This window comes from Polypterus senegalus, chromosome 5 (assembly GCF_016835505.1).
Source record: "Polypterus senegalus isolate Bchr_013 chromosome 5, ASM1683550v1, whole genome shotgun sequence".
In the NCBI taxonomy this organism is placed as follows: domain Eukaryota; kingdom Metazoa; phylum Chordata; class Cladistia; order Polypteriformes; family Polypteridae; genus Polypterus; species Polypterus senegalus.
The window spans coordinates 33,456,763-33,471,086 of record NC_053158.1 but is presented as its reverse complement, the minus strand read 5'-3'; the positions used below and the strand labels follow the sequence as shown (position 1 = coordinate 33,471,086).

Below are 14,324 nucleotides of genomic sequence, written 5' to 3'. Positions count from 1 at the left end.
AGAAGTCATTTCCTGTTATAGCAAATACCGAAGTAGCAACATTTTCAGAATAATGAATACTTTTTGTTGGCCCGGACAAACGTTCATGCAACATCATGTTTAATGGATTTTGTTTTAATGAATTGTAAATTTCAGTACAACAAACATTTCATCAACCAAAAATGGCCACCAAAAATAATAATGCGATGCAAAAAATACTTGATACTGTGCCTACACTGTTGCTTCAGCGCTCAAGCACGCAAGATATGCATTGCAACACCCGCAGCTCGGAAACGTCACTGTGGCAGACAAGGAAAGTGCAAGGAAGAACAGGTCAAAGCTCGGTGTTAATTGTTCTAAACATCACGCATATTCAGAATATTTTTATGGTCCCATGAATTTTGTTACAACAGGATTCCACCTTTATATATCGCAATATATATTGGAAATGTCCTGAAAATAAACTGATTTCCTCCAAAAATCTTGATAGCCTCTCTGATAAAACTCACAGTTGTTCCACCTGTCACATGGAAGGGTATTATTTATTAGATGGATCGGAAGATGAACCCTGAAATGTAAATACTGCAAAATCAAACAATCTTTGACACCAAAAACCGAAACAATGTGCATAGTCATTAAATGATTACAAAGAATTCTTATTCTATTAAAAGCAACCTGACAGTGAAATTACGCAGTGCGCCTTCCAGAACCTGACCCTAGAAACTAAGCAATGCATTATGATAATGGTTCTACAAAATGGCGGTGCCCATGAAAAAAATACACAATCCTGTCATGGTAAAACAAAAACATAACATTAGTAATAATATTTACATAGCTTCAGAAACCTTATGTGGCCAAAGTAATTATACCAAAATGATTTCTGATACTTCAAAACTCTAAATTTTAAAAAATGGATATTCCAGAAACAAGTTATGCAAAATAGAAAATTGTTCTTAACTTCATCTGCATTGTAACAACAGTTTATTAATAGAGCTGCTTAAAAATCCAATAATTAAAACTTAGTGCTTTTAAAACATGAGTCAAAGAAATGCTTAAACATATGACATCTAACAAAGCACAGTAAGGTCCATTGACAGGAAACAGAGCAAATATAATGTAACTGTGATTCTGGTGAGAAAGGAGAAGTGGTGCACACAAAGTCAATTGTTTCATGAGAAAATGAGAAAAGCAATAAAATTCTAAATCTGAAAAGACCAAAGCTGACCTTTTTCACCTGAGTATTAAGAACTCTGTTTGGTGTAGTTGATGCCATTTAGCAAGGTAGTAGCACCATCATCCCATCGATATGCTTTTGTGCATCATCACCGTAAAAATGTGTTAAGACTGAAGAAGATAACATAGTTGAATTTCTGTAGAATAAATTGTTGCCAGCAGGCTTATCGACCCCATACCTTTATAGAAAATAGTTATTGTGTACCACACACCTAAAGAAAATGTTTGTTTCATGACAATGTAACATTTACTTCATAAAATATTGTCATCATCACATTGTTATTATCACATAAATGGAACTAACTGGCTTAATATGAAATGAACAAGGAAGGCCAAAACAACCCTTTAATAAAAAGTGAGCACAAAAACATGCCCTCCAAATCAGATCACAAATGAAAAGCTTAGATTCCTGAAAAAGTATTTCTAGCATTTCATAAATACTTAAGCAATCAGTTATTTTCTGTTTTATAATTATTTTCAAAGGAGCTCAGTTTAAAATTATAATTTACATATTGGTAAAGACAATTCAATAATGTATGCAATGATTCAGGTGGACTGAATTTATTGAATATTGGCAGTGCTGATCAGACCTTTGGATGGACACACTTTATCACCATGTAGGCACAGTGCGAACATCAGGGTTGCTTTGAATTTATAAATAATTTTACTATCTGTTTATTACAGTGCTAATATTATAACAAAACATTGTATTCTTTTTAAAAAGCCAGGGTAGAACCTGTATGTGAAGGCGTGTTATGAATTTTTTTTCATGTGTTAAAAACATTATTTTCTCATCAATATTTTTAAAAAATCTAAAATTGATTAACCAAACAAGTCAAGATATGAGCAGTCTAGTGAGTCTCTGTTTAACTGAAACAAGCAAATGATGGTGATCTTTACTTTTATTCTGTGCTTTGATGAATGCAAACTGTAATATATGGTTACACAGGGTGGCACACTGGCGCTGTGTTTGTGCTGCTGCCTAGCAGTAAGGAGACCAGGGTTTGTGTCCCAGACCCTCTCTGTGTGGAGTTTGCATGTTCTCCCAGTGTCTACATGTCCACAGACATGCTGGTTTGGTGAATTGGTGATTCTAAATTGGCCCTAGTGTCTGCTTGGGGTGGGTGTGTGTGTGTGTGAGTTTGTAGTAACGATGGACTGATGCCCTGTCCAGGGTTTGCTCCTGCCTTGCGCCCTATGCTAGCTGGGATAGGCTCCAGCAGACCCCTGTGGCCCTGTTCAGGATAAGTGTGTTAGACAATGATTGACTTTCTGACAGTGTGCACCTAGTTAAGTACAATCAACTTGTTTGAAAATGTGCCGAAAATAAAAGGAAGACTTAACATTGTTGCTTTTTTCTGTCAGACTGATTAAAGTGCTCCATTCCTGTTTTCTCCTTTTAGCGAAAGTGTTTTTTTTAATTGTTTCTATAGTGCCCTACTGAATTTATTATTGCCTCTAATTTAAAAAAAATGACTATGACTATGTTAATATATATGTATACAGTATATATATTTTTTATGGGTGAGCACTTGTTTTAAGTATAAGATTCTTCAAAAAATGTACTTGGGTAGTTAGACATCATGACAGCCATCACACCCGAGAATCGAGTACAATTGTAGCCTGATAATCTGATTGGTTTGCATTATGTTTGGTTGTGGAATGAAATACCAAATAACAACTAAATGTCTGGTCAACACAATGATTAGAAACGGAATCCCTAACGCAATCCAAAGTTTATTCTTGTCTGTTCAACTTCATTGACACATCTATTTCTAATATTTCTGTGAATATTTGCTTCTATTAATCTTTTTTGCTGACAGAATATGCCCTTTTGTACGGTAATAATGTGTTCAATTCTGTGTTAATCGCCTTGGTCATTTTATGCATCTGTGTTTCGCCTCCCTGCCTTGAAGTATGGTTCTTTAATCCCTATAAATGCAGCCTTTATTACAACAGCAGAGTTTTGGGGTACCTCAGCTGAGTTTTTTGGCTTTTCCCTTCGTAGTGACAGCTTCTGCCTTATTAAATCGATTAAAGTGGCAGTAGATGAAAGCAGCCCTCCAATTCCTTCTCCTCTGTCTTCCTCTTGCCAACAGATGTTTGTCAGGCTGTTTGTAGATGAAAACTTGGACCGCATGGTCCCAATATCTAAGCAGCCCAAAGAAAAGATCCAGGCTATCATTGACTCATGTAGGCGACAATTCCCTGAGTATCAGGAACGCGCCCGGAAACGTATTCGCACTTACCTGAAGTCCTGCAGGAGGATGAAAAGAAATGGTTTTGACGCGGTGAGTTTTTGCATATGAACCCAGCCCTAGCCTGCATCCAAATCCTGCCATGCACCAATGACTTCCTTTTTTTTTTTTTTGATTATCCTGATGGTCTTCAATGTTATTGATGTATGTATTTATTTATTTATTTTTCAACATATACCCTTCCATTCATGCCATTTTGTCCTGCCACTGGAATGAGGATTCAGTTCAATGCCACTGCTTTTTGGTGCATGCTGAGTTTGATCTGGGCAAACTTTGAATATGATACATGTAGTTTTTTTTTTTTTTTAATTTTTAATTTTTTTTCCCCATATATTAATAGCATGGATGTTGTGGGGTATAAATAGGTGGGCGGTCTTATAATTTTATTAGAAAATACACTAATAACTGAGGAAACTTTCTGTGTCAGTTGTGGAATAGTTTCCTTCTGGTTTCTTTTATGGTTCACTTATGTGACAGTGCAGTGATGCGCCAGACCTTTGCTACTGTATCTACTGTAAAAATGAAAGCTGTATTTAGCAAGATCATTAACATTTCATCTGAAATTCTTCAGAGGGCAAACTATGTTTTCATTGCTTTTATCACACATCAAGTGAATGATATCCTAGGTCATCTCTGTGTGATTCATTTCGTGAGATCAGAGACACTAAAGGAAACTGTCTGCAGAGCCCATTGTGCTTTGAAACTCGACAACTTGTGCTGCTCGGTGTCTTTATTTTTGAAAGAATTTGAAAGCCTTTGATTCTCCTGCTATCTACAGTGTGTCAGAATCTGGTGGCACAGACCTACTTTTAAGCATCGTCTCACGTGCTTGTTGCTATGTCCAGGAAAAAAGTTTGTGCACAATGCCTATATTCATAGGAGTTTACACACAAAATGCTTATAGGAGAGGTGCTGCTACCAATAGAAACTGAGCAATGCATTCATGTTATATTTGGCTTTTAAAGACTTGTTTTCTGTCCTTGGTTTACTTTTACGGTTGATAGCGTGAATGGAGGGGCTGAACAATGTTGTGTTCTGTCCTGGATGATCCGGGAATAAGCTCTGTTAACCTTTTCACTGGAAGCTATGCAAAGTTAGTGCTATGAGCTTTTAACGGGTGGAAATCCAATCCCGGAATAAAAACTGAAGAGTCCCAGCTTGTAAGGATATGGTTTTATTTCTCTTAAAAAATCGTAAAGCTTCACTCTGTTTAGGAGAGAATAAACCTGAGTGTAAAGGCCTGATGCTTGAAGTGATTTCTTTTATCTGTTTTGTCAAAATGTAATTATTTTATTGGGTTTGATGTTTATCTCTTTATTTGCTTCTCACAATTCAAAGCTAATCACTACTTTTTATTGGCATGTTGGTTCTTTGCATTCTGGGCTTCACTTCCTAAGTAAGCAATTTGGTGTGTTTGCGTAGTCCGCACGTGAGCACCAAAAGTGTGGGCTGGAAAGACAGTACTCTGAATTCAGAACAGTGAGGAAAATATGTATTGTCTCTTGATAATTTAACAGCCTTGCAAGCCCCATTTTCAGATACAAAGCACATTTGACAAAGACTTACATGCGCCTCCAGTGACCCCCATGCCAATGCAACCCTTGGCTTCTTTGAAATTCTGCCAGTAATAGTTTTAATTATCACTAATTGGAGTTGTTTTTATGTTATTTCTAAAATAATTAAGCCTCTCATGCTTGCTATATGCTCTATGTGTGTGTAAATTATGTACTGTATATATTAAACCCAAAATGTGAGAATCTTTAAATATAATGCTTTGGAAATATTTAGGTGTATTTTTCTGTGTGCGTGTGTGTGTATATATCTATATACACACGTATATAACATGTCTATGATCACCTTCTTGCAACTGAGAGGGTGTGGCAGATGTTTGCTGACTGGCTGACCAATCACAACCGTTACCTGGTAGGTAGCCCCTCAAATAAACAGATTGTGATCAGACCTACGATTGTATATATACACTACTGGTCAAATGTTTTGCAACATCTTAGTTTTTTTTACTTTTTATGGAAATGTTTAATGTCTTAATGTTTCATGAAATCAAGGCACAGAACAAATAAACAATGGCAAATAAAAAAATAAGTCAAGGAATCATTAAGTATACAAAATTATATTCAGATTTTTGATTCATCAAAGTAGCCTGCACCTTTTGCTGATTTAACAGCCAAATTGTGGTAAGCCTATTGAATCACCAACTCAGAATCCAACAAAATCACCCCAGACAATCACACTTCCTCCTCCATATTTGACAGTTGGTGTCACACAATACGGAACCATCATTTCACCAACTCAACAGCATACAAACACCTTGTGTGATGAACCCTAGAAGATTTCATATTTTGAATCTGGTGACCCTCAGCAACTTGTCTTCTAATAGGGTTGTGACTTTGGGTCTGCCAGATCTCTTCCTGTCAGAGTTTTTCCCTGTTCTCAATTGCCTTTGGATTGTGTAGGACACCACTGGACTCAGCTTCTCTAAATGAAAGGCCTGCACTTTTAAGGTTAATAATGCTCTGTGTTATTTCATTTGTTAATTGCGATTTTCTTACCATTATCACTCGAATATTGTCCAAGTAGTATTTCAGAGTGTGTAGTAACACAGTCTGTTCCAACTCTGCAGTAAGAAGGTTTTTAAGTAATCAACAGAAGTTGGGACACCTGTGCAAATTGTTTGTGTGTGTCCCTTTATTTTTAGAAATACCTGTGGGGTTGACTGGAAACATAAAGTGCATACAATTAAACCTGCAGTACAATAAGCAGTGTGTACAGCTGTGATTGTTTGAAGGTTACTAATTTGGATGGTGCTTTGACACCGACAGTGAAAAATTTGATAGTTAGTTTGCTGTATTACATTAATGTAATGTGTAATGTAATGTGTAAGAAAAAAGTGAAGAAAAAAATAACTAAATTGCTAGTTATTTGCTTTACTGGTGGCAAAGATTTGAAAACAGTTAACAGAAACTGTATTCTTGTTAAAGTCAAGGGTCAAATAATCACGTGAACAAGCAGGAAAACGGGTGATCCAGAAATCTTAGTCCATATTGGTTAGTTATAAATGTTGTGATCATGTTTGGGTACATCTGTTTTCTATTTTCGGTGAATGTTTTTTGTCTTTGTTAGGAATTTCTAGCAATCTTTTGGTAACATTACTGCAGTGACATTTTTCTATTGAATTTTGTCATGTGTGACACAATATTGAGCTTGCTTTTTGTGGCAGTGACGTAGGGCTGGGCCATATAACATCATATTAATATTGTAATAATTTAGCACATTTAGATTGATAATGGTAAATAAATGGACATTTTTTAACAACCCAGATTCCCAAATGCCACTTTATTCTTTTTAAGTAGTGTTTAGTTGTCGTGACTCCCAGATATCTAACTAAGCATGTATATTACATAATATGCTGAACAATTATATTTTAGATATGTAAAACTCTTAAAGTGGCACACGCCTTATCTCAGTCTGCTCACAAATAGTTTAAGGTCAGCAGAACTGTGGCTTGGCCCGTTCTCCTCCACCCCTGAGCCCCAGACGTTTAGTTTCTCATGGAAAGCTGCTACTTGGGGCTTTTCTTTTGATTTTTTCTGTTGTCAACTGTCTGTATGGTAATTAATATGATTAAATTGTCATCATTGTTTTTATTGAGATTCACTGCTGTTTTTACACTGTATTTAATTTCCTTTGTAAATTTAGGTATATAAATGCATTTTGGTTTAGCAATTTATTGTTATCACATTATGAATTTTACTTTAGATATATAAGCATTCTGACCTTGTTATTGTGGAATAAATTGAATTTGGTTAAGGTAAAATGTATACACGTATCTGCCCACTTCTCAATATTCTCTGCTATTGCAAAATGTTAATGCTAAATGTTTTAGGTCTTTAACCAGAATCTAAATTTAAATAAAAAGCACCTTAGTGAAGAAGTATTTTTTGTTGAATGACCAAAGCTAACCAAGGCCAACTGGCACCATGTGAAAAAGTAATTTCAATGTTACAGTTAATAATTAATTTACCTTTAGCTGCAATTATTTCAAAAATACTTATTAAAGTTCACCATCTGACTTTTGTAATGCTGTGGGGGAAATTTGAAGTACTATTCCTGGAAGAACCACTTTAATATAGAACTTATGTTAAGGTTTCTCATCATGAGGTCCTTCCACAGATGTCTATAGGGTTTAGGTCTGGACGTTGACTAGGCCAGGTCACAATAACATTTTTTCTTCTTTCCAACCAGTCTCATATAGACTTGTTTTAAAGTTTTGTATCATTTTCTAGCTGTGTGTTCCAACTAGGCTTCAGCTTCTGTGACTGTCATCAAGAAGGGACTCCTGTAGAGCAGAATTCATGGTTCCTTTAATGTCAAGTAGCCCAGATCCTGTGGCAGCAAGGTGTCCCTACACCATCATGCTGTCACCACCATGTCTGACTGTTGGCCTGATGTTATTACTGTGGTATGTTACGCTTGCTTTATAACAGATATGATGGCAACCATGATATTCAGAAAGTCACACTTTTGTCCCACTTTTGTGTCTATAGAACATTCTCTGAAAAGTCTTGGGGATCATTCATATGATTTTTGGCAAGTGCCAGATGAATATTTATATTATTTTTGTTAACAAAGATTTCCACATTAATGGTGTACAATGAAACACATTTTTACTCAATTTTATATTCTGGGATTATAACTCCCACTATATTATTGTGGAGACCCAGAGCCTTAGAATTGTCTTTGTAGCCCTTTACAGATTAAGTAATGTTGAGCACTTTTTTTTTTCCATGATCCTGTTAGGAATTTTTGACTCTGCCATTATGTTCTTGGCGATTGTTTGTGCTAGTAGCTTGACAGTAAGGGTCAAAATAAGTGACATTTTTATTAAGCAGGTCTGTCTATAATCAAGCCTGCTTGTGTCAAATCACTGATTCTAATTAGCCCTTTAACTGGGTTGATTTAACTAAGGGGAAACATCTTTTTAACACTGTTCCAGGTAGTGTTGAGTAACTGCATTAAATGGATAAATGAAAAAAATATTTTGAAAAATGTGTCTTTTGTTTTCTTGGCTAAGCTTTACCTAATATTAGATTTGTTCAAAGACCTGAAAACATTCAGTGTCAGAAATTTTCAGTGACAGAGTCAATATTTTTTCATGGCACAATATATGTAATTATAATTATGTACCTTCTGAACTTTCACATATTTTTTTATATGAAGTCAATTTATCTGTTTATGTATACAGTACTGTATATTTGGAGCTCATTAAAATTTGTTAGTTTATAAGATAGATAGATTCACAGCTTTTTTTAAAAAGAAAACCATTTCAGTTATTCAAACATTGCATTTTTACTAGTTTTAGTAACTTTTATGGACACAGTAATCTGTGAGTCCAGTTGTCCTTTAACGCCTACTACAAATAATCAAATACGGAGCCGACTCAAGCTGCCTGGTAATGAAGAACGACTTCTGATGGATCTCTGTGGCACTTCTAGACTCAACCGTTTGTTGAAGGTGCTCCTTAGGTTGACCAAGATTTCATCCATAATGCTGGAGTCACCATTCATGATATCCTACAGGTTAGCCAGCATCCTTCTCTCAGGTTCAGTTTTCAGAAAATCGAAGCTAGTTGCCCAGGGAAAACCTTACTAAGTAACTGAAATGAATGATATGGCATCAGTTGTTCTTGTGCTACTGCCGGCATACTTCTATGTAAAAGAGCACATGCACACACCCAGACTGAATGTATGTAAATCTTGTGTAAAGTTTAGTTAATGTCCAATGAGACAATGAAGATCAACTCAGTAACATCCTACTTGAGTTCTAATTAAATCCATTGAGCAGATGAAAAATAAGTAGAGACACATAGTAAAAATTGTGGGATCAAAGATACTGACAGGAGTAATACTGAAGGCAACTCAGTAAATTAAAAAGTTAAAAGGGTAGACGATTGTGTTGATCCAGGGTGAAGCTCAAGCAGCCTCATGATTTGTTTTATTGTTCAAGGTATAAATGTTTTGTTTCCCCTTGCATTATTCTTTTTTATCCTGTTTTTCCTACTTCTCTTCCATTGAGAGTTAGTGATCATTCAATATTACTTGAGTGTTTTACTTTTGATATCGGTTTTATTGTCATCCCCTGCTCCCACTTTTTCTTTCTGGCCTTTTTAATTAATGCTATTAGATCTTGCAGAGAAGGAAGCAGGGGTTAAATTTCTACTGCCAGGTGGGATTTTCTTTATAAATTTAATGCTGAAGGGCCCTAAAGTCTTTGAATTCTATGTTTAACAATGTGTAGCTCAAGGTGTTTCATTGTGAAATAAAGAGAGTATGGAGGTTACTTTTTTTAGGAAAGCGACTCCACACTATTAAAAAATTTGAGGACTACAGTTATGAGAAAGGCATGAATAACAACAAGATGACAAGAAAGAAAACTTCACTGGGAAACCATTATTACAAGTAAATAAAGCCTTTAAGAAGCAAATCCATGCCAGGCTTTTTTCATGCTGAACAGACTTTTTATTTTCTTTTTGGTTTTGCAAATCGCTTTATGCTGAAAAAAGAAGCTGTACGGTTAGATCTGTGAAAGTTTATTTTCGTTTTTGGTTTCATTTTGCTTTCTCTTTTTATCACCAGACTGAAAAGAGCAAAGAATTCACACAACACGCTGCTCTGAACACCTTTTTTTTGTGCATCCTAGTAATATTAGCTCATTAGGGAAATGAGTTTACAACTTATATGAATAAGCAGTTTTATTTATTCGTTGTGTCTGTTACCCATCAGAGCAATCAGAACATTCCCTTAGCGCTCACTAGCTATAAATATAAATTAAATCTTGGTATTATAAACTTTCTGGTGCTACGGTCGTGGCTCATTCCTGCCGTGTGCTGCGTTTAGCCCCTGTGACCACAGTGTTAGCTATTGCAGATTTTAAAATAAATGGATGGTATTATAACAATTGCACCACACTGTGAGACATTTTTAATAAGTGAATCAAGTCCATCCTTTACCTGAACCCACTCAATCCCCTTCAGAGCTGCAAGGCTTTAGAATCTGTTCCATCAACAGAACGTGCAAGGCAGGACTCATTTTTGGCCAGGATTCCAGTCCACCCCAAGGGACATTCACTCACAGAGAGAACTCCTTTGACATAATGGTAAAGCAGGCTGCTGGGTTAACGCAAAGACACCAAGTTCACATCCTGCTGCTGCCCTCTAAGGAAGGATGGGCAGCTGAGAAGGAAGAGGGGACTGAAAGCAGGGGTTTGGGGGTGGTAAGCACAGCAGAGACTGCTATTATGTAGGAAGCCACTCGTAGTCAAAAACCTGATTGGCCATTGGGTACAGCACAGTGGCAGAAAAAGACCCAGTGGCCTGACATGCGTCTTCTCCCGCTGTCTCAGAGGGGATGTGTGGTTTACAAGGGAGGCGGCACCCTGAATAAATTCATGAGCAGTGAGACACTTGCACTGAAAGTAAAATGCAAGATTAATTATTTAGAATGAAAAAAGAATTAGTATATACAGTGGAACCTCGGTTTGCGAGCATAATTCGTTCCGGAAACATGCTCGCAGTCCAAAGCACTCGTATATCAAAGTGAATTTCCCCATAAGAAATAATGGAAACTCAGATGATTCATGCCACAACCCAAAACTATTCATATAAAAATGAGTAATACAAAATATAAAGTAAAAATACATAAAACAAATTAACCTGCACTTTACCTTTAAAAAGAATCATGGCTGGTGTGAGTGAGTTTCTAAACTCTTGTGGAATTCCACCCAACAGGACGACACGCGGAAGAGCGCCCTGAAGCAACCGCAGTCTCCCAGTGCTGTAGCAGTTCGCCGTATAAGCGTATCCAAAAATAATCGCAGACATGCAGACAGAGAATAGGAGACGATTGCCCTCAAGAGAAGAGAAGAGAGAGAGAGAGAGACATGCACGTGCACGAGCGAGAGAGATAAGGAGAGAGAGAGAGAGACACGCGTGCGTGCGCGAGCGAGAGATACGCGCGAGAGAGAGAAGAACCATCAGCTCAGTTGTGATCAAATGACGCTCAGCAGACAAAGTGTATCCATACTACTCGTATTGCAAGACATCGATCGTTTATCAAGTCAAAATTTATTAAAAAATTTAGCTCGTCTTGCAAAACACTCGTAAACCAAGTTACTCGCAAACCGAGGTTCCACTGTATTTTATACTAATTAATTATTGCCTTATACTACACTGTCTCTCTTGGGAGTTATAATACATTTGTTATAATCAGAGTTTTTCTTTTGTGGGTTCCCCTGATCTGATTTTATTAAAAGTATTCTTCTATATGGGGGTTTTGGAATCTGATAAAAAAAAAACTTTTATTTTTGCCTACAAGATGTTTCGGAAAATCTGGAATTATTTTATCGTTATGCATGACGCCATGTTTATGTTCTATTTGGGTACCGCTATTTCATGAGTCTCATCTTTAAGACACGGCACCCAGTTAGTGGGTAGCACGATTGTGGAGGTCACGGTAACCGACTCAATCAATGCAATAGCTTGGAAGGTCGACACTGGTGGACATTTCTCTTCTGAGTTTGCTGATAAATATCTGTGTTAGCATGGCAATTTTTTTGTGATTTATTTCCTGGCTTTAAAACTTTGCTCTTGTTGTTAGGTGCCTTGAATTTTGGTAAGTGATTAAAGCTTGATGACAGATGACTTTTGCATTTGACTTTGGCTCATTTCATCTTTTGATCACAATCATTAAAACTTGCTGTCTCACTCTGAGTTGGTACAATTGATCTGTTTTCTTCTTTGATCATTTTATAGACCATGTGCACTAAAATTTTCCAAAGATAAAGTTTATATTTCAACAGATAAGAATGCAGGATGTGGCAGGAAACTAATTAGACTGCTGCCACATGCTAGTTAAATCAGAAGCAGTTTATTTCCATAAGGATGAATAGTTAATTTCTGTATGATTTTTGCCATTTAGATTTAAAATTATGAGTTTTAGCAATATGAGATGGAGAATAAAATTAGAATTATGCCATATAAAAGCCTTAAATCTCTGCATCAATGAATTTGAATAGGCATCATGTTGAGTTGTAGGTTGGATATGGTAGACAATTGAAACTCTTGAGGCTTAAAAGTTGATTTCTTTTCTCACTTACTTGTTTGTGGGGTTATAGGGAATTTTTGGTATTTTACTTTCACTTCTATTAACAAAGTAAGTGCAACTTCTATAATATTAGCAATGTGGTCTCAAGACAGATTCATTTTGTGGGTACAGCCTATTTAACTATGGCTACTCTAAGGTAGTGTAGAGATTTAGAAACGATTGTATTGTGCACTTGTCATGTGTATGTTACCTTGGATAGAAACCGTCACTAGTAGTAGTATAAGCAATGAAAAATGTGGAAAACATGAATTTATCTTTACACATCTTATAGGCTTTTTAAAATAACAAAGTCAAGATAAATGATTTCCTTTGCTATGTTTGTGCGTTACCCACCTTTGGTGAAAGTTAAAGGATTTTTATCAGTTATAGCTGGAGATGTTCAAAGCTGTAATACAGACATTGGATTTTTACCAGTTATAGCTGGAGATGTTCAAAGCTGTAATACTGACATCAGAGTAATACCTAATAGTACCAGAGGATTAGGGTCAATCAGAGTGAGTGCAGCCCAGAAGTCCCAGCTCATCCCGAGCTCAAGTGACAAGAACAATGTGCCAGCGTTGATGAACAACTGAAACATTTACAAAGAACTTCATTGCAAACAGCGCACTAGTCAGACATCAAAAGAAGAGGCTGCAGCTCTGGCACATCTAGTAACTCAGCAAATGGGGTTAAAACAAGATGCCGAATTTATGTAATGCCTACATTAAGGTATTAAAGTGAAAAAACAACAATTTTACCTTTCGTTGTATTTTTTGGCCTGTTATTTCATGAGAACTAGACAGTCATTAGATTGTCATTCCTTTATATATGTATGTATTTATTTATATATATATATATGTATATACAGTATATAATATATATATATGTATTTATAAATATATATAAAATACAACAGAAACAGGTAAAGCTTTGAAAAAAGAAATTCCATTGCCAGTGACGTAATGGCTCTTCACTGCCATTTTAGAGGTGACTTCATTCCAGAATGAATCCTTGCTGGTCAGAGGTCTGGATCAATGTGACAATGGATTTCTAGTGCCACTGATTTTTGTACTAGAGGAAGCGGAAGAGGTGGGGATGACAATCTGAGACATGAAGTGACTTCAGTAGTCCCCAAGACAATTCTTCTCCATTCTAGGATAAACAAAAATTTCATTACAGCTTGTGTTAAGCTCAAGACCTTCCCTGTAGGTATTTTAGATGGACCAAAAACCTTGTAACATACCCAATTCTCATTTGATTATTTCAGGATTTTTTATCAAACCTTTGAAAAGTGGAGTTATCGTTTATGAATTAGTTTATTGTTAATTACAGTACATTTAAGATAGAAAATGTCTTTGTTTATTGCTGCAACACTATGGAACGAATGGTTAATTGATTACGTATTTGTTTTTGACATACTTCTTAGTCTTTTCTCAGTTGCTAGCAGACCTTGTTCAAATATACTATGTAATATTGTGATCAAAAGCAATTTTTTAAACTGGACCATAGATGGATGCCATACTACTATGTGAAACAGGTACTACTGACACACATTTTATACCAAAGAATTCAATGACCTCCATCATTTTCCAAGTCTAGTTTTACCAACATTACTTAGTGTTACATCCTGTCCAGTAGCATCAGGGAGAAGGCTTCTGCAGGGCCACACAACTCACTCACAATATGCAAGTTCTGAGTT

At 36.1% G+C, this 14,324-nt stretch overlaps 1 protein-coding gene across 3 annotated transcripts in view; it reads left to right on the top strand.

The window, feature by feature from the left end:
- The window catches only part of LOC120530198 (nucleolar protein 4-like), a 432,135-nt gene that overhangs the window by 340,021 nt on the left and 77,790 nt on the right, over positions 1–14,324 (top strand). For 2 of the 3 annotated variants that reach the window (XM_039754462.1, XM_039754461.1), the window contains exon 8: positions 3,312–3,503. The exons of the other annotated variant lie outside the window; for it this stretch is intronic. In XM_039754462.1, the coding sequence (XP_039610396.1) occupies positions 3,312–3,503 (192 nt within the window). The remainder of the gene's footprint in view (positions 1–3,311; positions 3,504–14,324) is intronic. 3 annotated transcript variants of the gene reach the window in all.